The sequence below is a fragment of the Raphanus sativus genome, chromosome 2 (assembly GCF_000801105.2).
Source record: "Raphanus sativus cultivar WK10039 chromosome 2, ASM80110v3, whole genome shotgun sequence".
Classification (NCBI taxonomy): Eukaryota; Viridiplantae; Streptophyta; class Magnoliopsida; order Brassicales; family Brassicaceae; genus Raphanus; species Raphanus sativus.
Genome location: NC_079512.1, coordinates 20,943,728 through 20,969,123, shown reverse-complemented (window position 1 = coordinate 20,969,123; position 25,396 = coordinate 20,943,728). Strand labels below are relative to the sequence as shown.

The 25,396-nt window shown below is 35.4% G+C and overlaps 4 protein-coding genes across 4 annotated transcripts; 2 read left to right on the top strand and 2 right to left on the bottom strand.

The window, feature by feature from the left end:
* Positions 1-7,109: 7,109 nt before the first annotated feature.
* LOC108841930 (laccase-17) lies at positions 7,110-9,583 on the top strand. The gene is made up of 6 exons (XM_018614716.2): positions 7,110-7,281; positions 7,373-7,524; positions 7,603-7,847; positions 7,933-8,061; positions 8,140-9,111; positions 9,188-9,583. Exons 1-6 carry the CDS (start codon positions 7,192-7,194, stop codon positions 9,316-9,318), a joined length of 1,719 nt encoding a protein of 572 aa, XP_018470218.2. The 5' UTR covers positions 7,110-7,191; the 3' UTR covers positions 9,319-9,583.
* Positions 9,584-10,314: 731 nt separating this feature from the next.
* LOC108841933 (uncharacterized) lies at positions 10,315-11,250 on the bottom strand. The gene has a single exon (XM_057002558.1). The coding sequence runs from the start codon at positions 11,164-11,166 to the stop codon at positions 10,555-10,557; it is 612 nt and encodes a 203-aa protein (XP_056858538.1). The 5' UTR covers positions 11,167-11,250; the 3' UTR covers positions 10,315-10,554.
* Positions 11,251-11,397: 147 nt separating this feature from the next.
* On the top strand, positions 11,398-20,208 carry LOC108841929 (DNA-directed RNA polymerase III subunit 1). Its single transcript, XM_018614715.2, has 28 exons — positions 11,398-11,532; positions 11,611-11,696; positions 11,799-11,928; positions 12,029-12,178; positions 12,320-12,494; positions 12,686-12,882; positions 13,050-13,159; positions 13,254-13,353; positions 13,442-13,654; positions 13,744-13,892; positions 14,193-14,334; positions 14,408-14,548; positions 14,918-15,106; positions 15,503-15,707; positions 15,814-15,907; positions 16,155-16,371; positions 16,676-16,867; positions 17,047-17,145; positions 17,260-17,463; positions 17,546-17,761; positions 17,844-17,991; positions 18,100-18,251; positions 18,436-18,588; positions 18,671-18,781; positions 18,891-18,985; positions 19,282-19,486; positions 19,573-19,775; positions 20,025-20,208. Exons 2-28 carry the CDS (start codon positions 11,629-11,631, stop codon positions 20,098-20,100), a joined length of 4,134 nt encoding a protein of 1,377 aa, XP_018470217.2. The 5' UTR covers positions 11,398-11,532; positions 11,611-11,628; the 3' UTR covers positions 20,101-20,208.
* Positions 20,131-22,157, bottom strand: LOC108841931 (BTB/POZ domain-containing protein At5g60050). The gene has a single exon (XM_018614717.2). The coding sequence runs from the start codon at positions 21,822-21,824 to the stop codon at positions 20,319-20,321; it is 1,506 nt and encodes a 501-aa protein (XP_018470219.2). The 5' UTR covers positions 21,825-22,157; the 3' UTR covers positions 20,131-20,318.
* Between the last annotated feature and the right edge of the window lie 3,239 nt (positions 22,158-25,396).

The window sequence follows — 25,396 nt, the reverse complement described above, 5'->3', positions numbered from 1 at the left end:
GAGAGAGAGAGAGAGATTTAGTGTTTAGGGTATACCCAAGAGTTTACAGTTTAGTGTTTAGGATTTACCCAAGGGTTTAAGTATATCCAAGAATTTAGGGTTTAGTGTTTGGATTTTTACCCAATGGTTTAAGTTTTGTCCAAGGGTTTAGGTATAGTGTTTAATGTTTATGATTTACTCTTTTGTGACGATTTTAAAATTGTTAAAAAAAATTCATCTTTTGGCAGCTACTAATATTTTTTCATTTATTTTAAAAACTTAACACAAATTATTATTATTTTATTTATTATATTTTATAAAACTGTACATTAATTGGCAAACTATGATTAGTTGGTAATTCACCCAAGAAAAATTCATGATAAAATATTAAACTAGGAAACATTCCCATATAAAACAAAATTGTGGTAGTTAAAAGATAATCGAAGAATTAAAAGAATGTTTACATTTTTATATTTCTCAAAAAAAAAGGTTTACGATGAGGGGATACCAAGAGAGAGAGAGAGAGAGAGAGAGAGAGAGAGAGAGAGAGAGAGAGAGAGAGAGAGAGAGAGAGAGAGAGAGAGAGAGAGAGAGAGAGAGAGAGAGAGAGAGAGATAACTACGATCCACTTATGCACTTATAATAATAACATAACATGTAGTATATGAATTAGACATAATGATACATAGAGATTGAGAAAGAATTACAATCTACTTATATTTATACTAATAGCTAGACGGGTAATATATGAATCATATGAATGCCCGCACGCATGATATGATCGTAATTACCTTTTTATCCTTTTCAAAAAAACTAAAATGTTTATGATGAGAGAGAAAGAGACTTATATGTGGATAAACCTAAAGGAGTAAGATACAAAGATACAACGAGAGTGAAATATAATTACGATCCACTTATGCACTAATAATAATAGCTATACATGCAATATATAAATCATATCGATGCCCGCACATGCATGATTTATTATTTCATATTTCAAAGTATATGATAATAATTTAAACCTAAAAGTATATTGAATTAAGTAATGTCTAAAATGCTTATAGTTTTGAACCACAAAGATTTAATGGAGAACAAATTTAGTTTTAGTAATACATAAAACATATGAATCGTATTTGAATAATACATATTTATATTAATAATACATAAAACATCTGAAGAACAAATTTAGTTTTAATAATACATAAAACATTTGATTAGATATTAATAATATTTATACATAAAACATAAGAATCGTATTAATGCCCGTGTGCGGGCATTAATACGATTCGTATGTTTAAAATAAAAATATGTTAAAATCTTAATCTTATTTTTTAAAACACTCATCAATACTGATAAAATTAGAGAGAGAGAGAGCCATAGAGAGCCATAGAGAGATAAACAAAATGAGTTCGAGAGTAAGATAAACACACAAAACCCAAATTCCAAACTACATATATATACTTTCTAATATTTTCGAAAAATTGCTGATCTAACCATCTCATCCCGCGCAAGGCGCGGATTACTACCTAGTACCTAATATAATCTCGGTCACTTGGAAATTAATATTTCGGCATCGCCAGAGACATATAACCAATATATGGCAACAAGTGACTAGTTTGGATCATTTATATGAGGTCAGAATATCTCTGTATAATTTAAAAAAAAAACTTAATATAAGTATTTTTCAAAGAGATATCATTACAAAGGATATATGCACCAACCAAAATAACATTCAAGGAAAAGACGAAGAAGCACCATCTGATCTAAGTGTGTGTTTAATGTTGTAGGCTTGTAGCATGTCTAAGTCTGCGCTTAAGTCCAATAATTTCATCTTGTTAGTAGACTACCAATTCATATATGTATTCACTTAATATTGTCCGTAAGCCTAAGATTAATTTAGGTTTCAACTTAAGATTGATATTTAGTTGGTAAAATTGAAGAATTCACATTAATCTAATCTATTAATTTAGAGTTCTATTTGAATTTACCTTGACATATTTTAAATTTAGACCTATTAAACATGTTGTGACTTAATATAATGTTTTTAATCTAACCAATCTATCTCATTAAAACAGAAACATTGTGTTGGATATAACTTTTATTTTGTAAGTTTTTAAATTAAATATACTTTTCTACTTTATAGTTAAGCCTACATTAAATTAAATTATTAAGATTCATTTCTTTATTTTACTATTCATATTTCTAAACAATATCTATCCTATTAAAAGTGAAGTACAAATGGGAAATTACCCTAATTTTTCTTTAATATTTACAATCAAATGCCACTCCACTTAATAATAAAAATTCTCTGCAAAGCTTTTATTCATTAGTAGATTTTCCAAGCCCATTAAGAATATGATGATCAAAAATAGTTTTGTGGACATATAATTATTGTTTTAAAAATGATCGTAAAATCAAATTCATATTAGATTTCTTTGTATTTTGATATGGGATACAAGATTTCTCGGTCCATATGCATATATTGTTATATTCCTTTGGTATATTAATTACAGCATTTATATTTTGATATCTATATTATTAGAACTAAAATACAAATTAGGTTTACTTTGAAAACATAGATAACAATTTGAAAAAAATGTTTATTTGAAAATTTGGATAACAGTTTAAAAAATACATTTGTTTGAAAACATGAATATCAATTTAAAATAAAAAATTTGATTAGAAACAGAAATATCATTATTAAAAATGATATAAAGTTATTTGAAAACATAGATAACAGTATATTAAGAAAAGAATGAACTATGTTATTAAAATATTAGAAATCTATTATATTATGAAAAAATATCTATTTGGATCAACTTTAAAATACAAAAATGAGTTAATCTAATTACCTTAAAAAAATATTTGTCTAAAATAATCATAAAACAAAATTTAAACTTTATATATATATATTTCAAATCAAAATAATAATTTTAAGTTTATTTATATCAAAAATTGATTCAAAATATACATATATTCAAAATTTTATTTTTACTAAAATATTTTTCAATAACCATTATTAAAAAAATATTTCAAATATGTATAAGAAAAATACAATACGAAGTCAAATTTCATATACCAACTTAAATTATTATTTTTATATTTCACATTAAATTTAAAAAATATAATATATGTGATTATTTATATGATAGTACATATAAAATACTATTAGTTATATGTGTGCTGTGTTTTTAAAAGAAAAATTGATTGTGAATTAGGAGTTTGGGTTTCGAATTTCCGGGTACCCATTCGGGTTTGGTTTGGGTCTGTTTGGGTTTCGGATTTCCGGGGTGAAAGATTTCAGTCTCATTCGAATTATAAATTTTTGTTCGAATTCGATTTAGATCTTTGCGGGTTTATTCGGGTTTTAGATAACCCGTTTAAATTATTTTTAAAATTCATTATATCTTTAAATTTCTCAAAATATATATATATATATATATATATATATATATATATATATATGTTACATATAAATTTGAATAACATATATAAGAATACCTGAATTTAACATATAAATTGGTTTGATTTAAATATTTGGATAGATAATCAATAATTATTTAAGTATTTTTGGTGACTTGAGTATACTTTAACTTTTTAGATATTTACATCTGACTGTTTATATATATTTTCAATTATTTAAACCAACTTATAAGTACCATATATATTCTGAATGTTTTTATTTACATTAAATCTAAAAGTAATAATATATATAAGTATATAAAATTTTTTCAAATACATTCACGTATCTGAAATACTTCGGTTCGGATCAGATTTGGCTTTAGTTTTCTAAATACCAAAATTTTGATATTTAATCAACTTCAGATCAGGTTTGGTACTTCTTTTTGGATCGGGATCGGTTCGATTTTTGGATTCGGATTTTTTGTCCTACTCTATTATTAACATTAAAACAACATATTTTATAAAAATATACACCCGCACGGGCGTGCGGGTCAAAATCTAGTACTTCTTTATTTATACTATTATTTATGTTTCCAAACAACATCATACTTAGTTATTTTCGATCTACCATCTTTTCTATCAAAATTTTGTAAAAACATCATAATTTCATAAATTGCAAAACAATGAATTTTAAAATTTGGATTAAAAGGTGACAAATTATGAAATCATAACGATTTAAATCAAATTAGATTACATATCGGTCATCCATCGGTTCAATCAATTAGTTTCGGGTTTTAGTGACTTTTAAAATATGAATATTTTTATATTGGATCACCAAATTAACCAGTATAATAACGGATCCATGTCGAATTAAAAAGCACTGATTTAAATGTAAAAATATTCTAAATACATACACTCTTTCAAATTAACAAAATATTTGTTAAGTTATTCATGAAATTTTCATTGTAAATATTCTGCGTTTGCAAACCGCGGGTTAAGATCTAGTATTAATTAATATTGATGCCATTCGTGATATCAGTTAATATGTGTTAATCAAATCATTTATATGCTCTCAATCCTCTCATTAACCTGGGATCGTACTTAAACTGACCACTTCCTTTAATTTCTTAAAATGAATGAGTGATTTGCTAGAGTTTGTCATCTTCTTCAACGTTTGTTAACATGTCACCAAACACTTCTATACGGTGTTAAGTCACTGGAATTTTTACCAAAAATATTTTCTGAGAAATTGTTTTTTATAAATGTATTGTATTATCTTCCTCACGGAGTTCCAAAAAAAGTATTATCTTCCTCACTGAATTCTAATGTGGGTTGCTTTATCAGCAATAAAACTCAAAAAATATCTTAAATCTTCATGATAGTGTTCAAGATTTGTCAGATGACTAGGAGCGTAAAACCAAATTCATATAGCGTATATAACCTTGCATCAAGTTTTATGTGCCTTGAGATCGAATTAATTCATATAGATCATTAATATTCGAATTACAAATCTTATCGGTTATGATGACAATCAAAGTTTTTAGTTCTTTTTGAAGCCCTTTTCAAAAAAATAGTTTTACTCCTTTTTCAAATATTTTAAGAAGCTATATTGTAATTTTAATACAAAATCTTAGAAAATTTAAAAATGAAGATTTTATAACAGATTACAGAAAAATCTTTAGCAAATCGGCTGCTCTCTAGATATTAAGGCGAAAACAATAATCAAATGAACTATAATTATTATCTTACTTCTTGACAATTCAAACTAATTGGATAAAATCACATAAATATTTAAAATACAGAACAAAATATATTTAAAAAGCCTACAATCATGAAAATATTTAAATTGTATCTAGAAAAGCTATATCTAAATTTAAGTCACCTATCTTATTAAAATAGGAATATTGATTTAAACTTATCCAATAATATAAAATGTATAATGTTGTATTTTTAGAATGCAATAAATTTACCTCGAACCAAGGTAAATGTGATTATTGCAAAAATGAAAAATCAAACTAATCCACATATATAAACATAAATTTAATATATATATATATATATATATATATATTATATATATATATATATATATATATAATTTCATTAAACTAAATTTTGAAAAAAAATCATGCATTTATAAAACGCGGATAAAAGTTTAGTTGTGTTTAAATTGGAGATTGATGAAACTGGTCTGATTTCTGAATACTTGCAAGATCAAAATTTTAATTTTTAAATGTATTAGAAAACAATAGTTGAAATCGTTAGTCATACAAGAACTTCATAATCAAATAATTTGGGAGATAATTACCCGGACAAATAATTTTTGAAATACCCCTGATTAAAATATGATCTCGCGTGTCACGGGACAGAAACATGCCTAGTAAAAAAATAAATATCTGTAACTATATTTACTATTATCGAGTTTCAAAATTTTTTTTACTATTATTGATTGTGAGTTACCAACTAAATTTTGTTAAAGGCATAACTGTAAAAACCTACAAATGGTCTGAACTACATTTCTACATCATTAGTTAAGAAAAGAAAAAACATTTTCACGATGATATAAAGAAACACTATATATTTTAACTACCGATCTCATAGTTACGGGATAAGTTGAAACCTACTTGTTAGCAAACCTTGTCTACATCATATTTTGATTGTAAATTCCATCAAAATTATAAATATGAAAGACGAATAACAAGCAAACAAATCCTATATATACATATTATTATTGCAATATAGTTCCAACAAATATGAATATTATATACAATATATCAATTTGTGTAGAGAGAGAAGCATGTATATGTGGCATGCCTTTGAGGATACGAACTTAAAAGGGAGTTAGGTCACTTGCTTGGGAAATAAAAAAGCCAACCTTATTTTGAGGTTTCCTCAATGTTTTTCTAATCCACGATATATTGACAATAACCTTCATGGATTTTGATATCTAACCCTAATCGTGACTTCTCTGATAGCTACCATCCCCCCTCTCTTTGCTTATTCCCCAAGCAATTTTAGCTTACGAATGTTCTGACTAGCTCCACGTCGATTAATCTCCTTAAAAAGTTCCCACCTGCAAAATAAAACCAAATAATTAATAAACAGATGTACTTATGACTTAAAATGCCTTATGAAATGATGAAATCCACTAAAGAGTAAAAACATAACCGTTAACCACAAATGTTACCCTTCTAAAAGTTCAATACAGTTCTAAATTATTTGCAGAATTCTGACTATATCTAACGATATCAACTGCCACATTTGGTGCGAGTTACTTACCTCCTCATGTAAAACTTTGTAAGTCTAATATACTAAAAGGCTCAAAGCTGTCAAAGAATCAGAACAGGAGGAACTATGATACTAAAGAAACTATAGTTAGCAAGTTTGCATTTCATATTTAATTCCTTTTTTTTTGGACAAAGCATTTCATATTTAATTCTATGCCATAATCTTGAAAAAGAAACTACGAGATTTTGAGGGGCTTAAGAGGGTCAAAGAGTTTGACTTATCTTTGACACCACTCATTGATAAGCTGTCATCATATATGCTCTAACAGCTAGTCAAAATCAAGAGTCTGGAATTACATAGACTTCTCTACCAATTATCTTTTCTTTTTGTTTTTACATAAACAACTACAAAATGTTTTTTCTACATCTCCTGCTCAAGCGAGCACCTAACTTCCCTTCCTATATATACACTAAATGCTGAAACAATGAATCCACAATCTACAGGAAAACAAAAAAAGAACAGAGGCAGAGTATTAAGTGACCTTCCAGCTTACTTAAATTTCATAGGATATATATACAAAAAATGGCGTCTTGGCTTCTCTTTGCTGTGTTCTCTTGTGTTCTTCTTCTTCCCGAAACTGTATTTGGGAAAACAAGGCATTACACGCTGGACGTATGTAAAGATTTGTTTATTCTGTGTAAATGTTCAGATTATACATGAAAGGTTGCAGATGATGATAAGATGATTCATACTTTTTTTGCAGATAAAAATGCACAACGTGACACGTCTTTGCCACACAAAGAGCCTTGTTTCTGTAAACGGGAAGTTTCCAGGGCCTAAGATTATTGCTAGAGAAGGTGACCAGCTTCTGATCAAAGTTGTTAACCATGTGCCAAATAATATCTCTCTCCACTGGTAATAATTTAAAATACTTTTAGCACTATTAAGAAGCAATGTTTGATTGATTACTAACACCTGAAAAAAAAATCTCAGGCATGGGATCAGGCAATTACGGTCTGGTTGGGCTGATGGACCAGCTTACATAACCCAATGTCCTATTCAGACAGGGCAAAGCTATGTATACAACTATACCATTGTTGGTCAAAGAGGCACTCTATGGTACCATGCACACATCTCATGGCTCAGAGCAACAGTCTATGGTCCTCTTATCATACTTCCCAAACACGGTGTTCCTTACCCGTTTCCAAAACCTCACAAAGAAGTTCCCATGGTCTTTGGTGAGGATGATGACTAAACAGACTGAGAATCTGATGAGGATTTTCAAAACATTATTTACTGATTTTTTAATGGTTAAAATTTCAGGGGAGTGGTTCAATACAGACACTGAGGCAATCATCCGCCAAGCGACCCTGTCAGGAGGTGGTCCTAATGTCTCTGATGCATACACAATCAACGGTCTACCTGGTCCACTATACAACTGCTCATCTAAAGGTAAGTGTTTGATTCCTACAACTAATCATGGTTTTGATAAAATATGAATCTATAACCAATGATGTTAAAAAAAAACAGATACATTCAGACTGAGAGTGAAGCCAGGAAAGACATACCTTCTCAGGATAATCAACGCTGCACTTAATGACGAGCTCTTTTTCAGCATTGCAAACCACACGGTTACAGTTGTTGAAGCTGATGCCATCTACGTCAAACCATTCGAGACGGACACCATCTTGATCGCTCCTGGCCAGACCACAAACGTCCTGCTTAAGACCAAACCAAGTTACCCGAGTGCCTCTTTCTTCATGACCGCTAGACCATACGCCACAGGTCAAGGAACTTTTGATAACTCTACAGTCGCAGGCATCTTAGAATATGAACAACCTAAACATGCAAAGACCTCTATCAAGAATCTTAAGCTCTTCACACCGGTTCTTCCTGCTCTAAACGACACAAACTTTGCTACCAAGTTCAGCAATAAGCTGCGTAGCCTGAACAGCAAGAAGTTCCCGGCGAACGTGCCACAGAAGGTTGATAGGAAGTTTTTTTTCACGGTGGGATTGGGAACAAACCCTTGTAACCATAAGAACAACCAGACGTGCCAGGGTCCTACTAACACCACAATGTTTGCTGCATCAATCAGCAACATCTCCTTCACGCTGCCAACAAAAGCTCTCCTTCAGTCTCACTACTCTGGGCAATCTAATGGAGTGTATTCTCCAAACTTCCCATGGAATCCCATTGTTCCTTTTAACTACACAGGCACTCCACCTAACAACACCATGGTTAGCACCGGGACGAACTTGATGGTTCTGCGTTATAACACGAGTGTAGAGCTGGTGATGCAAGACACTAGCATTCTTGGTGCAGAAAGCCATCCTCTTCACCTTCACGGGTTCAACTTCTTTGTCGTTGGCCAAGGGTTTGGGAACTTTGACCCGAACAAGGATCCTAAGAACTTCAATCTTGTTGATCCGATAGAGAGGAACACGGTTGGTGTGCCATCTGGTGGATGGGCTGCTATTCGGTTCCTTGCAGATAACCCAGGTAAGAAAAAAATAGCTTTACATGAGTCAAATCCGATATGAAAAGTATTAACTAAAGTTTACAAAATGTATGACAGGAGTGTGGTTCATGCACTGTCACTTGGAAGTACATACCAGTTGGGGTCTGAGGATGGCTTGGCTTGTTCTTGATGGAGATAAGCCTAATCAGAAACTTCTTCCTCCTCCTGCAGACTTGCCCAAATGCTGATAAATCTTGCTTCATGATTCTAGTCCTTTTTTTTCTTTTTGTTTCTTGTCTCTTCTTTCTTCCAAGCTTCATGTATTTTTTTTTTGTTTGTTTCCGGCCATTTATCAGTTTGACATGAGGTCAAGAAGTCCTGTTCAATAATTTGACATGAGGTCAATTTCTGTTCTGTTAATTTTCTGTTGCAAAGCTCTGTTTTCTGTAACTGTAATGTAATAGCCATGCTAAATTATATATACACAATTTAATTTGCAAAAGTTGTGCTGCTTACCTTGTATAGTTATTATCAGAATCTCAGTAACAACTGACTGTTTGAACCCGATGATGGTCCATGTAAACATTGATACAACACCCACATCTTCAAGAGAACGCAGACACAAGTTTCAGTAAAGCAGCTGCGAAGAGGTGGTTGCCCATCAGTGAAAACTTTAGTCTCTCAGAAGTTCATGTGAAGAACGGGTGTCCACAGCGCTTTTAGATTCTCCTTGCAGTGCGCTCCTTAGTGTTTCCTCAGGGATCACAAGACTCTAAATAAGCTCAAGAGTCAAGAGTATATATGGCGAACTCAAAAACTAGCCTTCTTATCAAAAAGTATGAAGCTGAACCATTAGAAACTAATGAATCATGCACTGCCATTTGGGGAGATACACGCCTGGTATGAGTTATTGAATATGACATCGCTTTGGTAGATGGACAAGACTGAAAATAAACTTGTCCATCCACCGAAATGTTGATATCATAATCTAAGTCCTACTTTGTCCTGAATCAATTTTTTTTTTTTTTTTTTGACATGGTCAAGAACTTCACAAGGGATAATGTCTATAAAATCAAATCTGGGTTCTGCTAGCTCATGAAACTGAAACAAAGAACCATTGTAATAGACAAAAAAAAAAGCATGCAAGACGGTCTGAGGATCAACTGTCCTTGCACAAGTTTAGTTGAAAAAGATGAAGAAAAGCTTCTTCCTTGATGCAAAGAACTTGTATGCGTTCGAGCAAGTGCCTAAACAGAACAGATTTTTGTATTAAAAACTTGCTGACTTTTGCATTCAAGAGTCTTCCAAATATAGTAACGGCAAAGAAGGCCATAATCACAATACCAAAAAAACAACACTAACTTATAACAGAGAGAGAGAGAGAGTTCCACAAAATCAAATCTTTTTATCAATCTTAATTGTCAATAAGGAACATCTTAAGCCTACAAAAATTGGTCTCCAAAAGATGACAAAAGAAAGCAACTTCAAGCATCAATCTCCTTTGATTTCCTCTTCTTCTTGCTCTTCTTCTTCTCCTCAGAACCAACCTCTCCATCACTCTTCCGCTTCTTCTTCTTTTTCTCTTCAGCAACATCTTCACCTTTGCTCTTCTTCTTCTCGTCATTCCTTTGGTATTCTTCCAACTTCACATCCACCTTCTCTTCACCTTTGATCTTCTTCTTGTGCTTCTTTTTCTTCTTGCTCTCATCATTGTTCCTCTGCTCTTCTTCTAACTTCACATCCACTTTTTCTTCAACAACAACAACATCATCACCTTTGCTCTTCTTCTTCTTCTTCTTTCTCTCTTTCTTCACTGCCTCCTCTTCCAACTTCACACTCTCCTCCTCCTCAACAACATCTTCTTCTTCTCTGCTCTTCTTCTTCTCATCCTTCGCCTCGGATTCAGGCTTGGTAGTAGATCTAATCTCTCTGTGGAAGCTCTTAAGCTCAGTGAAGGCAGCGGAGGCGCGTCGGAGGTACGCGGCAACGTCTTGAGAGGCCTCTGTCTCAGATGAAACGAAACTTGAGAGAAGCGTCGCAGCCTTTGAGAGACTGATCGGTCTCTCACTCGTTACCCTTCCCATCACCGTCTTCATCGGAACTAAGCTCGAAGATCGCCGCCTACTCTCCACAAAAATTAGGGCAAATCTCTCTTTAAGGGGGAGGGAGGGGACTTAAAAAACTGTCGAAATTAAAAGTTTTTCAAAATAAATATAAGTAAAAAATAAATAAATAAATAAATAGGGTTTATATATATAAACGTGTAACCTAATAGTCATTTAGGATATATACCTCTGTGGCAAAGTACCCTAGCATTAGCAGCCTGAGGTCTCGAGTTCGATACTCTTCTAGGGTTTTTTACCTCTCCACCGCCTCCTCCTTTTTTTTTTGCCAGCCGTTCTGTATCTCCCGCCTGCTCACTCGATCTGCTGCTTAAACCCTAAAACCCAACCTCCATCACCGTAAGTTCGATTCTTCCTTCGTTTTTTTTTTCCTTTCTCCGACGCGATTTGAACTTTGTTCGGGTTCTAATTTCACAGCTCTCTGATTGGAGAGAGATGGAGACGAAGACGGAGATCGAATTCACCAAAAAGCCTTACGTCGAAGATGTTGGTCCTCTCAAAATGTAAATCTTTCAATCCTCTCTTCAAATAAAAATCACTCCTTTTTGGCTCAATTACTCGTGATGTGATATCTGATTTGAAGCATTACTGTTGATGATATGCAGACAAAGCATAAACTTCTCAGTGCTTTCTGATATTGAAGTCATGAAAGCTGCTGAGGTTCAGGTCTGGAAGAACATGTACTACGAGTCCAATTTCAAACCTATTGAAGGCGGCTTGTTGGATCCTCGAATGGTATATATATATATATCCAATTTTTTTTCTTAGCTTTTTGGTTTTAAGCTTCTTAATAACAATGATGGTTATAACCATGGTGGTGATTATTATTGTACAGGGTCCTCCAAACAAAAGGTCTACATGCGCAACATGTCATGGCAACTTCCAAAACTGTCCTGGACACTATGGCTATCTCAAGCTTGATCTTCCGGTTTATAACGTTGGATTCTTGAGTTTTATCCTTGACATTTTGAAGTGTATCTGTAAGGTAGCCCAGGGTTACTAGATTCTCCCTCTCTCTCTCTCTCTCCACCTTTTTGCTTTTGTTTAATGGGGAAAAGTTGAGGAAAGATAAAAGCATGGGAACTTGTTGAAAATGACTTCTTTTTTTTTTTGCCTTCTCACGCAGGGCTGTTCCAACATGCTTATTGACGAGAAGATGTATGAAGATCACTTGAAGAAGATGCGGAATCCAAGAACGGAGCCTTTGAGGAAGACTGAGTTGGCCAAAGCTGTTGTCAAGAAGTGCAGTGCGATGGCTAGCCAGAGAGCTATTACATGCAAAAAATGTGGATACCTCAATGGTATGATTATTTTTTTTTATCTTTCTTTTGGCTAAAAGGTTTTGGATTAAATAAAACTTTGTAATCTTGGTTTCTGTTCTCGTGTGTTTCATCTTAGATGCAAAAATTTTACTTCATATTCATATAATTTACTTTAAGTAGCAGTAGCAGAAAATTAGGATTCTTCTGCTTATATCATTGATCCTTTTCAGGCATGGTAAAGAAGCCCGCAGCATCGCAGTTTGGTATAGGCATAAGTCATGACCGATCCAGAATCCATGGTGGAGAGATTGATGAATTTAAATCTGCTATATCCCACACAAAAGAGTCTGCTGGAGGAATAAATCCTCTTACCTATGTTCTTGATCCTAACGTGGTGCTTAGACTTTTTAAAGGAATGAGTGACAAGGTATATTTCGAGTTTGAAATCTTATAATGCATTTTTACATTGTGCCCAGAATTTTTATACCTAGTTAGAGGATGCTCTTCTCTCTCAAAACATATCCCTAGTAGTATATAGGAATTATCTTATTCTCAGTCATGCTGATTTTTTTGTTTTTTCTGAAATTGAAATAGGACTGTGAACTTCTTTATATTGCTCATAGACCTGAGAATCTTATCACAACGTGCATGCTCGTGCCACCTTTATCAATCCGACCGTCTGTTATGATTGGTGGTACTCAAAGGTTAGCTATCATTTTTTGTTCATCGTTTCTCATGTCAATTATATTTTCTACTGCTGTTTTTTCTTGAAAGAATGTGTTTTTTTTTTTGCTGCAGTAATGAAAACGACATAACAGAGAGATTAAAGAAAATCATTCAAGACAATGCTTCTCTTCATAAAATTTTAAGTCAGCCTACCACATCGCCCAAAAACATGGTACAAGGAGTATAAGTTTACGTTTTTATTCAGATTTTGTTTAGTTACTATTACTAGTTCATTTATTCTTATTTGTTTATTTTTTCAGCAAGTATGGGATACACTTCAAAGCGAGGTTGCCCAATACATTAACAGTGAAGTCCGAGGTGTCCAGGTCATGCCAAACGCCAAGCTACTGGCTGGACTCCTTCAGCGTCTGAAAGGAAAAACGGGACGTTTCCGTGCAAACTTGTCAGGAAAGCGTGTCGAGTTCACTGGTAGAACTGTTATTTCACCTGATCCCAATTTGAAAATTACAGAGGTAACTTCTCATGGAAGGTGTTTAATTGTTACTTTTTGTGATTTATATTATCAGTGTAACTTTATCGCAAAGGTAAATGAACTTTTCAGGTTGGAATTCCTATTCTTATGGCCCGGATCTTAACTTTTCCTGAATGTGTTTCCCATCATAATATTGATAAGTTGAAGCAATGCGTCCGTAATGGCCCTAATAAATATCCTGGTGCCAGAAGTGTCAGATATACAGATGGTTCTTCAAGGTACTGTTGTATTGCTACTTTCATTACTTCTTGGTTGATGAACATCTTTTCAAGGAGAGGAAACTGATTCTGATGAGTTGATATAGCAAGATATCTAGTTTTGTTGTCAAAATGAACTACAGTAAAATTACACAAAAGCCAAATCAAACCACTGAGAGTTGTTTTAAGAAAATAGATAAACACTGTTATTGAACTGAAGTAGAAACCTGATACCACCTGAACTGGCGTCCTGATAGCGTCATTTGCATGTGTTTGGGTGTTTATCGATCATATGGGGGCACTAACACATTTTACCTTCAGGACTTTGGTCGGTGATTATCGGAAGCGTATTGCTGATGAACTGGCCTTTGGATGCATAGTTGACCGTCATTTGGAAGATGGGGATGCTGTTCTTTTCAACAGACAACCGAGTCTGCATCGGATGTCTATCATGTGTCACAGGGTAAGTACTGATTTAGAATTCTTAGTCATACTTTTCTATTATTCTCATATTAATCCTAATTTTGCATTCGCAGGCAAGAATAATGCCTTGGAGAACATTGAGGTTCAACGAATCGGTTTGTAATCCATATAATGCTGATTTTGATGGTGATGAGATGAACATGCACGTACCACAAACAGAGGAGGCTCGTACAGAGGCTATTACATTGATGGGGGTACTTTCTTTTTTTTACTTAGCATCATATCAAGTTTCTTGGATAGTCAATCATCTGTTGGCTACATGTAACACATATCATATTAATGCATTCATAAGTAGCAGAAGATGATGAGATGGATTCTTGCTTAATAAATCCCACCAATGGCTTCTCTACTGAACCTTTAGGCTTTCTTAAGCAATATAGAAGACCTAGATTCTGGAATGTAGGAAATGATAAAATCCTACAAAAATATATTCGCATTAGGATATACGAACCGTCTCGATAGACAGAAGGATGATAGAACAAAGCGCTTAAAATTTTCATCGATACTGTGTTCCTAGTCTGTTCTGGGTAATAATATGCTTACTCTTTTGGTTGGTATCTCAGGTACAAAACAATTTATGCACCCCAAAAAATGGAGAAATGTTAGTAGCATCAACACAGGATTTTTTGACATCTGCCTATTTGATAACGAGAAAGGACACATTCTATGACCGTGCAGCCTTTTCACTTATATGTTCTTACATGGGAGATGCCATGGATTCCATAGATTTGCCCACGCCCACAATCTTTAAGGTATGAGACTTTTTGCCGTCATACTTCTTGTAATCCGTCGTTACTGATTCTGAAACTGAGGGATAAGAGTTCCTAGCTTTGCAATCCGTATCTTTACTTATTCCAGCTTAGCTTTATTTTGCTGGAGGCTCAAGGTTAGACATACTTTGTGGGTATATCCATGTCAGTCCAATGGGATGATATTTGTCGTAATGTTAAAAGCCTTTTCCTATATTACGTGTTTTGAAGAATCTTCTCCAGTAGCAGTTACTGCCTCAATCTGAAATTTTTTGTCTACATTATTGCCTTTGCTACTGCTAGTTATTGGTATTTTAATGTGTAGTTAAATAAGTGCCAATTTTTAGCATTTTCTTTGCTTGTGTTTGGTATCTTATCGGGATGTTACTTTTGATGCAGCCAATAGAGCTTTGGACGGGTAAACAGGTTTTTAATGTTTTGCTGCGCCCAAATGCAAGTGTCAGAGTCTACGTTACTCTTAATGTGAAAGAGAAGAACTTCAAGAAGGGAGAAGATTATGACGAAACAATGTGCATAAATGATGGATGGGTTTATTTTCGAAACAGTGAGCTAATATCAGGACAACTGGGGAAGGCTACATTAGGTAGGTTGAAGATGGAATCCAATATGTTGCAAGTGCATTAGATAGCTGTTCACTCTGGAATTTATTTATCTATATCTTTGAGCACTTGATATTTTTTTTCCTCCAGGAAATGGAAGCAAGGATGGATTATATTCAATTCTTCTTCGAGATTACAGCTCCCATGCAGCTGCAGTCTGCATGAATCGTCTAGCAAAATTGAGGTGAGTCCGTTTCTCTGCATATGGGATTCTCTTATCTCTCCTGACTGATTGTTCTTGATCTCGCGGTAACATTTCAGTCTTCACTCGTTTCTGCTTCATCTCTATAATAATTTCATCAATTCTCCATTCATGCTCTGTGTGTGTGCTGTGTTTTCTGTAACCTTTCTCTGCTATCTGCCATTGCTGAATCAAGTAAGTTGATCGTTTTCTTTGGCTAATTGGTAGCTTTTTTTCTTGTTTTGTGCAGTGCTCGGTGGATTGGAATCCATGGCTTCTCCATTGGGATCGATGACGTTCAACCTGGAGAAAAGTTGAAAAAGGGAAGAAAAAAAATAGTCGATCAACGATATGATGATTGTGATAAATTAATTAAGAATTATGTTAAAGGAGATCTAGATGCTGCAAAAACACTGGAAGCTGAGTTAACAGGGTTTCTTAATAAAATTCGAGAAGAGACTGGGAAGGTGAATACGTAACTTCTATTTCCTGTTAGGCATGAACATATGTGATTTACTATTTGCTAAGCTACGTGAATGGCTAATGGCGTAGATGCTCATGATTTCTGATTCGCATCTTGTTTCAATTATATATTTTTGCATGATGGCTTTACAACTGAAAAGATCTAGGTTTCTTTTTGTGCTGGTTTGGACAGTCAAGGAATATGTTTGATAGTTTGTCTCATTTATTTAATTGGCAATGAATCTAGATTAGAGTTACATAGCTACATACTAATGCTTTGTTTTGTGATTATGTGTATATGATATACAGCTCTGTATGGAGGGATTGCATTGGAGAAACAGTCCCTTGATTATGTCACAATGTGGTTCCAAGGGATCCCCTATCAATATCAGTCAGATGGTTACATGTGTTGGTCAGCAGTCAGTTAATGGTAGCCGTGCTCCTGATGGATTTATAGATCGAAGTCTTCCTCATTTCCCTAGAAACTCCAGAACACCTGAAGTAAGTAAACAGCCATTCCTTGGAGGTGTCTTGAATAAGTAGAGAACCATTTGCTCGCCACTAAATAAGCTGTAGTAGACCTCTAGGCCATCACACTATAGGAGTCTGATTACAATAACTTTTGGACCATATTTACTCTGCTTTGGGAGCCCTGATCTCATATCTTCTTGACATTGCAGGCTAAGGGTTTTGTTGCTAATTCCTTCTACGACGGCCTTAGTGCCACAGAGTTTTTCTTTCACACTATGGGAGGACGAGAAGGTCTAGTTGATACAGCGGTATGCATATATCCTTCTTTTTTTTCCATCTTGTTACACTGGAAAATATGAAAAAGTTGCTCATTGAAAGAGAGCTGAAGATGGAGCTTCACCTTTTTTCTGTAACTATTGCAGGTGAAAACCGCCAGTACAGGTTACATGTCCCGTAGACTGATGAAAGCCTTGGAGGATCTCTTAGTCCATTATGATCACACAGTGCGAAACGCCAGCGGATGCATACTTCAGTTTACTTATGGGGATGATGGGATGGACCCAGCACTAATGGAAGGAAAGGATGGAAAGCCTTTAAATTTCGATAGATTATTTCTGAAAATTCAGGTAGATTTTTTCTGTTTCTGTATATTTGTTTTGGTCTCTCTTCTTTTAGATTTTCATACTAATTGTTAATTGCATTTTGCAGGCCACTTGTCCTCCTAGATCGCATCACAGTTATCTTTCTTCAGAAGAATTGTTGCAAAAGTTCGATGAGGAATTAGTCAGGCAAGATACAAGTCGGGTTTGCACTGACGCCTTCGTGAAATCTCTTCGAGAATTTGTTTGTTTGCTCGGTGTAAAGTCTGCAAGCCCGAGCCAGATTTTCTCTAAAGGATCTGGTGTGACTGATAAGCAACTCGAGGTAACTTCAAAAAAGATACTCAGTGCGTTCTCCATCTCCGTAAATATGAAACATCGTCTCTGATATATAAATAAGCATGCAGGTTTTTGTGAAAATTTGTGTATCTCGATACCGAGGAAAAACAATAGAACCTGGGACTGCAATTGGACCAATAGGAGCTCAGAGTATCGGAGAGCCTGGGACGCAAATGACTCTGAAAACTTTTCACTTTGCTGGAGTTGCTAGCATGAGTATCCTTGTTGAATATGCTTATTTATCATAATTTTGCTACAAAACTAGTGCTTATGAGACCACATGCAAGAGTAGTTTGTTGTTTTGATTTCCTGAATCTGCTTCAGATATCACCCAAGGAGTTCCTCGAATCAACGAAATCATAAATGCTACCAAAACTATAAGCACGCCTGTCATCTCTGCAGAACTTGAGAACCCCCTGGTAGAGGCTAGTGCACGAATGGCCAAAGGACGCATCGAGAAAACTACTTTAGGACAGGTTCTCTTTATTATACATATCCACTCTTTTTGATTGTCGCTGCTGCTTGTTATAAGTCCGTATTTGCAAACTGGTGGCATTTTATACATATCAACCATTGGATCTCGTTTCCAGCACCTTCTTGTTGGAAACTATCTGTTTTTACCAATCAGATTATTAAAATCCACTTAAATTTTTGTATCAGGTTGCTGAGAGTATCGAGGTGCTTATGACTTCAACATCAGCGTCAGTGAGGATAACCCTTGACAAGAAAATAATCGAGGAGGCGTTTTTGTCTATAACCCCCTGGTCGGTTAAAAATGCCATACTAAAGACCAGAATCAAACTGCAGGATGAGGTAGGATCGTTAGATGTTATAAATGTATTCATTGTGGTGCATACAGGTCTAACTAAGTCTCTTTGTTATGTAAACTGTGCAGAATATCAGGGTCTTAGATACGGGATTGGATATTATTCCAAAGGGAGATCAATATGGAACTCATTTCACTCTCCACAATCTGAAGAATGTGCTGCCAACTGTTATAGTGAATGTGATATCCGTTAAACCCCTCTCTCGCATATATATCTTTTTCCAGTTTCCGTATTTTCGATTTCTCTTTCATTAACTACAAGAATTCTTCTGTGTAATTGTTATTATAGGGGATCAAAACAGTTGAGCGAGTTGTTATAGCAGAGGATACAGATAAAAAGAAAGAGATAGATGGGAAGAAGCCGTTGAAACTCTTTGTGGAGGGGTAAGTTTTCCTGAGCTTCAAGAGATGATATTGTCCTCTGTTCTTTTTTTTTCCTTCGTGAAAATGCTAACTTAGGAGATAGTACATGTACCCCCTTTGGGCATTGTTTGTTTTGATGATGAGCTGTTGATTCACTTCATTAACCAGTCTTTGTTTCTAGTAAGCCACTTATGTGAATTGTCTGTCTATGAATAAATACAACAGTTTGGAACTCTTTTTGAGTAACTGAGTTTTGCTCCTCTCTCTCTTTCCCTGTTATCCTAGATTGTGAATCTTTGGCTTGGTATATGTTTCAGAACAAACCTCCTGGCTGTAATGGGGACTCCTGGAATCAATGGGAGAACTACTACAAGTAACAATATTGTCGAAGTGAGCAAAACACTGGGAATTGAGGCTGCAAGGACGACAATTATTGATGAAATAGGGTCAGTTATGGGAAACCACGGCATGAGTATAGACATTCGTCACATGATGCTTTTGGCTGACGTCATGACTTACCGGGTCAGTACTAAGGATACTTGAATCTGTTATCATGATGTTCTTAGTAACTCTTTTGCCAACCATGTCACTTCAAATTTCTTGAACAGGGTGAGGTACTCGGGATACAAAGAACCGGGATACAGAAGATGGACAAAAGTGTGCTGATGCAGGCATCCTTTGAGAGGACTGGAGATCATTTATTTAGTGCAGCAATTAGCGGGAAAGTTGATAACATAGAGGGAGTTACAGAATGTGTGATTATGGGCATACCAATGAAACTCGGAACCGGAATCCTCAAAGTCCTCCAAAAGTAAGACTTGCTTATGACATTACTCAATATCTCTGATATACATAAGATGACGTCTCATCTTGTTTCATGAGCCCTTCCTTTATTTAGAAAAACTATGTAGAAGCTAATACATATGCGTAAGCTTAGTATTCATCCTTTCACCTGTCTTCAGAAAATTCATGTGCCATATACCATTTTAGTTCAGTCTTTGCCAGTTCCATAGGAAGTTCCTTTGTAAAACTAACTCTGCTCTTAAACTTTGATCAACAGGACTATGACTAAAGATCTGCCTGAGACTAAAGATCTGCCTAAGCTGAACTATGGTCCTGATCCAATCATCTCTTGAAGAGACAGTTCACGCTGCGGAACATATATATTTTTCTTTTTTTTCTTCTGTTCTGATCTGATCATTGCTTAGATACTAAATATCTTTCGAGGCATTTTCTTTTGAACCTTTGTTTCGCATTGGAAAGTCACAAACAGTAACAACACTCTACCAACCAAAAAAAAAAAAAACAAAGATATAATATTTTGAGGGGTAACAATCTTATTCTATTTGAGTTATTAGTCATAGAGTGTCATCTGCAGCTGTGATGCATCCGGCTCTGCTATAACCTGTCTTATGAAAGCTCTTCTCCACCAGACCTCAAAGGCTCGTTGAACATTCGGGCAATCATCACCTTTGCTCAGAAACCGATCAAACCACTTCATCAGAATCACCTGCTGTTGCCTCAACGACAAGGTCAGTATAGTCTGGCTGAGTCCATCCTCCACCAGCTTCCTATCAAGAGACCTCGACGATACCCGTCTCATCCACCCAAAGTCATCATACAAAGCCTCCAACCACGTGTTCAAAACCGCAAACCTAGTCTCACGGTTCACCAAGATCCTTCCTCTACCGATACCAACGCATATCTGCGCAGTGATCTTGCTTATCTCGTGCCTATACATGGTAGGTATCTTGGAGTGGAGATCCGCTAGCTCCTTCTGATCCGCCCATAGCTTCACAAACTCATCGCACATCTTCTTCTCGATCAGTATATCCACCATCCACAGCATGTTATCAGCTTCTCTAGCGATCTCTCCCATGAGAGCACCACGGTCTTTCCCCGGATCATTCATCTGCGTGGTCACCTCAGATAAGCAGAGGACGAGAGAGGTGAGACATCTATGGCACAGACCGTAGAGAGTGTCTTTAGAGACTTCACGGTCAGCTTCTTCTCGAACCAACTTAAAGATCAACACTTTCATCTCTCGTCTAGCTTTATCATCTTTCGCCTGTAGCACACCAGTGAGAAGCTTCAAGAAGATATCATCATCCGTTCTAGCTCTCCTCGGTTCAGACGAAACTCTCTGAAGAATCAAAGCGACCGAGTCCTCAGGAAGATGAAGCTCATCAAGACACGACACAACGACCTCTTCTTCGTCTTCAGACCACGGAGCAGCTTCCAAATGCTCCAAACACGACACCACTCCCTCGTCAAACGATATAGCAGCACTCACCTTGAGCAAAGCCAAGATCTTGACGACGTTCTCACCGACCAGCTTCTTCTTGAGATCATCGCAGTACATCAAGACGACAGTCTCCACATAGATCTCGACGTCATCGCACTCGCTAATCTCCACCACGTGAGAAACTCCTTTCTCTCTCCTACAACTCATCTTCTCCATGAAAAACCTGCTCTTCTCGGACAGAACCTTCCTGTGAACGTCCATGGTGACTCTGTACCCGTCTCTCCCCACCACGGTCAGCTTGACGTCGCTGGGGAGGCCGAGGTCGTAAACGACGCCGTTCTTGAACTCGGACATGATCTGAGCTACGCGCGCGTGGGACTTCCTCCGCGGCGGATGCTCGCGGTGGTGCTCCTCTGACATCATGTCGAAAAGGGTCGGGTTCGAGTGAGTAGGCTCGTTCAACGGCGGAGGAGGAGGAGGAGGCGGAGACGGTGGTGGTGGTGGAGGAGAGGAGGAGTGTTTGGCTGGTGAGTTGGTTCTTGAAGGAGAGAAAGAGAGAGAAGGATCTGCGATGAACCCGTGTTTGATCATGGCTGATACTTCTCTTGACGCCATTGAAAGAAAGTAAAGTCTCAAACTTTTCTCGAAGATTCCCGGGAAAAGTATCAGAGAGAATTTTCGCGGGAAAGTTAGCGAAAGTGTTTTTGGGTGATATCTGAAAGAATGAGACGAGAAGAAAAACAAAGAAAGGGAGATGAGAACGATCTTCGAGTGAAGAAAGAGACAAAAGAAAATTCTGGAAATTTGTAATTTTTTTTTCCTTGGGAAAGTGAAAGAGTAAAGAAAGAAAGAAGGAGAGAGTTGGAAAATGAATCAGAATCCAAGAAGAAGTGAGAGGACTTTGGATCTGAGGTTACAAAAATACAAATACAAAACAGTTGCAATGGCCGAGTGTGTTTAGAGGAAAAACAAAAAATGATTTTAAAAAGGAGACTGAAGCAAAAGTTACTTTGTTTTCTGTCTCTTTTTACAGATAGATTATTAGATCATTGCTTCCATGTGCTCTCCTTCCTTTATCACAAACAAAAATATACACACTGATACACTCTGAGTTTAATAAGTGAACATGTACCACTGAATTATTGTACAGTTACATTGTTGTATAATTTCTACTTTTACTAAATATAAACATGATGATAACTATCAGAAGCTTTCTTTTCTCTCTAGAAACACTTTCATGTGTTCTTCGTTTCCGACTGGCGGATTTGGCTTTCAAAGCCACCGTCGGTCGGGATTTGATCAATTCTCTTTTAATCAAACTATCTAGGCAGAGTGTTTGTGCTAATTCCCTTCAGATTGGGTTTTGTTTTGAAACCTTGTATTGAATGACTTTGCATGTTGATTTTGAGTTCTCTTTGGCTCACTTATGGGTTTGATCTTAGACTCTCTTGATCTTTCGAGATAGTTTATACCGGTTTGTGAGTTGTTTCGCTCCTTGTCATCAACTTCAAGATTTGATCGAGATCTTCTCTTCCGTTGGCTTCAATTACGGCGTTTCGTGTATTCTCTACGTTTTTCGTCTTTTCGGTTGAAGACTTAGAAACTGAAATAGTTCTGTCTACTGGTTATGAAGTTTTGTTCTCTAATTTGCATGGGCTATTCATCATAGGAGGAGTCACAAGTCGGAGGATTACAGTCATGAAAGACTTCCTCGCCTTGTCTCGTATCAAAGAAGCTCTATCAGATCTGCATGCAATTTCATTTTGTCTTTTGTAAAGGTTTCTTTTAATCTGTCACTCTTTCTTTCTTGCTTAGATTGATTAGTTGTAGTCCTTTTATCTCCGAGAACCTATGTTTGGTTCGTCGGCCTCTGTTTCGGGAACCTCTGTTTGGTTCGTCGGCCTCTATTTCCGGGAACCTCTGTTAGGTTTCGCCGGCCTTTCTTTCTACCAGAATTCGGGGAATCTTCGGTTGTTGTAATCGTTCCTTTTTAATATAACTAGTGTTTAAAAAAAAAACTATCAGCAACATGTGCAATATTTTTTTTAAAAACATGTTATATATATATATATATATATATATATATATATAATATGTTCTCTCTCTTTAACGCGCCACATAAGATTTTATGTCACAAAATTGTTTCTTGACGTTGTGACACGTGTCCCCCATTAAAATGCAGTGTTTCATTAACTTAAGTCTATAATCGATATGAGCTTCATGGTTTAAATTGTTGGATTTTGATATTTGTTATTTGAACTGTTAAAAATAATATCATAACCCATATTCATCGTCTTTAAGAAATCGACCATCAACCTTTAGATTTTGTCGTGTTTTTCAAGCTCTGGTTACATCCGCGACAATGGAGTTTCAAGAGGGTTGTGTGGGACGAATCTCTGGATCACGCCACATTCGTGTCTTTTTGTATGAGCTTCTTCGCCTTAGAACCATAAACCATTACGGGATGCATTGATTAATTACATCAAATGACATTCTAAACTTTTTCGACGCACTCAAGTAGAATTCTCCATTCAATACATCTTTTCTTTCTTTTTTTTTTTTTTTTTTTTTTTTTGTCATCAAACATACAGACTCATATTGACTCTGTACACCAAACTGGTAGCTCGGCATCCATGTGAATGACAAAAGACGATTGTTGTCTGGCACTACGTGCTAAACGATCCGCCTTTGTATTTGCCGTCCTTGGTACATGAATGAGCTGTGAACTATGGAAACTACTTTGTAGACTCTTAATATCCTCCAGATAACTTGCAAACGCCGGCCACTCTTCTGGTTCTGAAACCATCTTCACCAACTGAGAACAATCCGTTGCAAACGTAACCTGAAACTGACGTAAATTCCTCATACATTCCATTGCCCAAATCAATGCTTCCACCTCCGCGTGCAGGGGAGACATACTTGCCCGAACATTTCGTGCCCCCATTAAGCCCTCATAACCCTCAAGAGTACTGAACCAACCTTGTCCCGAGAAAGAGTCCTTATCCTTCCACGAACCATCTACGAAGCACCATCTCCCTGGAATTGAGGGAGGCGGATGTACTTGCGGTGGTATGGATTGTCGGATAGTCAAATCTTGGGCCGCAGCCCACATAGTAGATTCCGTTTCAGCCAACGTCAGTGTATCCCTGGCATCCACATCCAGGTTACTAAAAACCTTGTTGTTCCTTTTGCTTTCCAGATATACCATAGTATCCATGCAAACTGATGATCATTCATCTTGGATAGAACTCTCCAGAATAAATGATCCATATTAGTAAACAATGATTCCGAGGGGAAAACATCTTTTCTTTCTTTAAAACGGTGGATTTTAGCTATAAAAAAATTTATCCTTGTGACCATCATCTTCACAAATCCTAATAACCTCTTGAAAGTTATCTGGTTTTTAAATTATAATTGTGTATATATATATATTTAAATGGATATTTTTAATAAATTAAAACAGCTTTTTGATCAAAAAGCTAAATGAATAGTTAGTTTAATAAATTTATATTCTTAATATTTAAAATAAGAATTTACTTTCTAAACAAATATAAATTTTAGTAATTAATGTCATCATCATCTGCATATAGATCTACATGTATGCTAAATTATTTTAATTTAAATTTGTGTATAAAAGTTTAAAATATATAAATCTATAATAAAGAAAAGAAATAATTGTATTCAATAACAATTATGAACTTTAGTACTATTTTAGTCAAAAAAAGTTTAGACATTTAAAATAAAAATTGTATTATTTATTTTTTATCGGACGTACGAATTTACCCTAGTTTATAATGATTTTATGATGTAGCTCCCCTTGTATCATTCTGATCGATGTACAATACATGCGATATTCTCGATAGATATATTCTCTCTACATCATACAACCAAAACAAAAAAAAATAGTCTTTCAAAAATGATATCTGACAAGAAAAAAATGTCTACAGAAAGGTAGGATGTTAAGTACGCCCAATTTATGAAATTCTACCACTGAAGGATCCAATCATAGCCAAAAGAAGAATTTGACTCTAGCTCAGAAGAATTGTCTATATGCTTTACTAATGCAAGTCGTCGATAACACTCTAAAACTTCTGATAAACATTTTCATCATATGATCTTTTAAAAAAATACAGTTCTTGAAAATCGAACTCTAAATTTGGTGTAAAAACTTTTAAATTTTGATCACT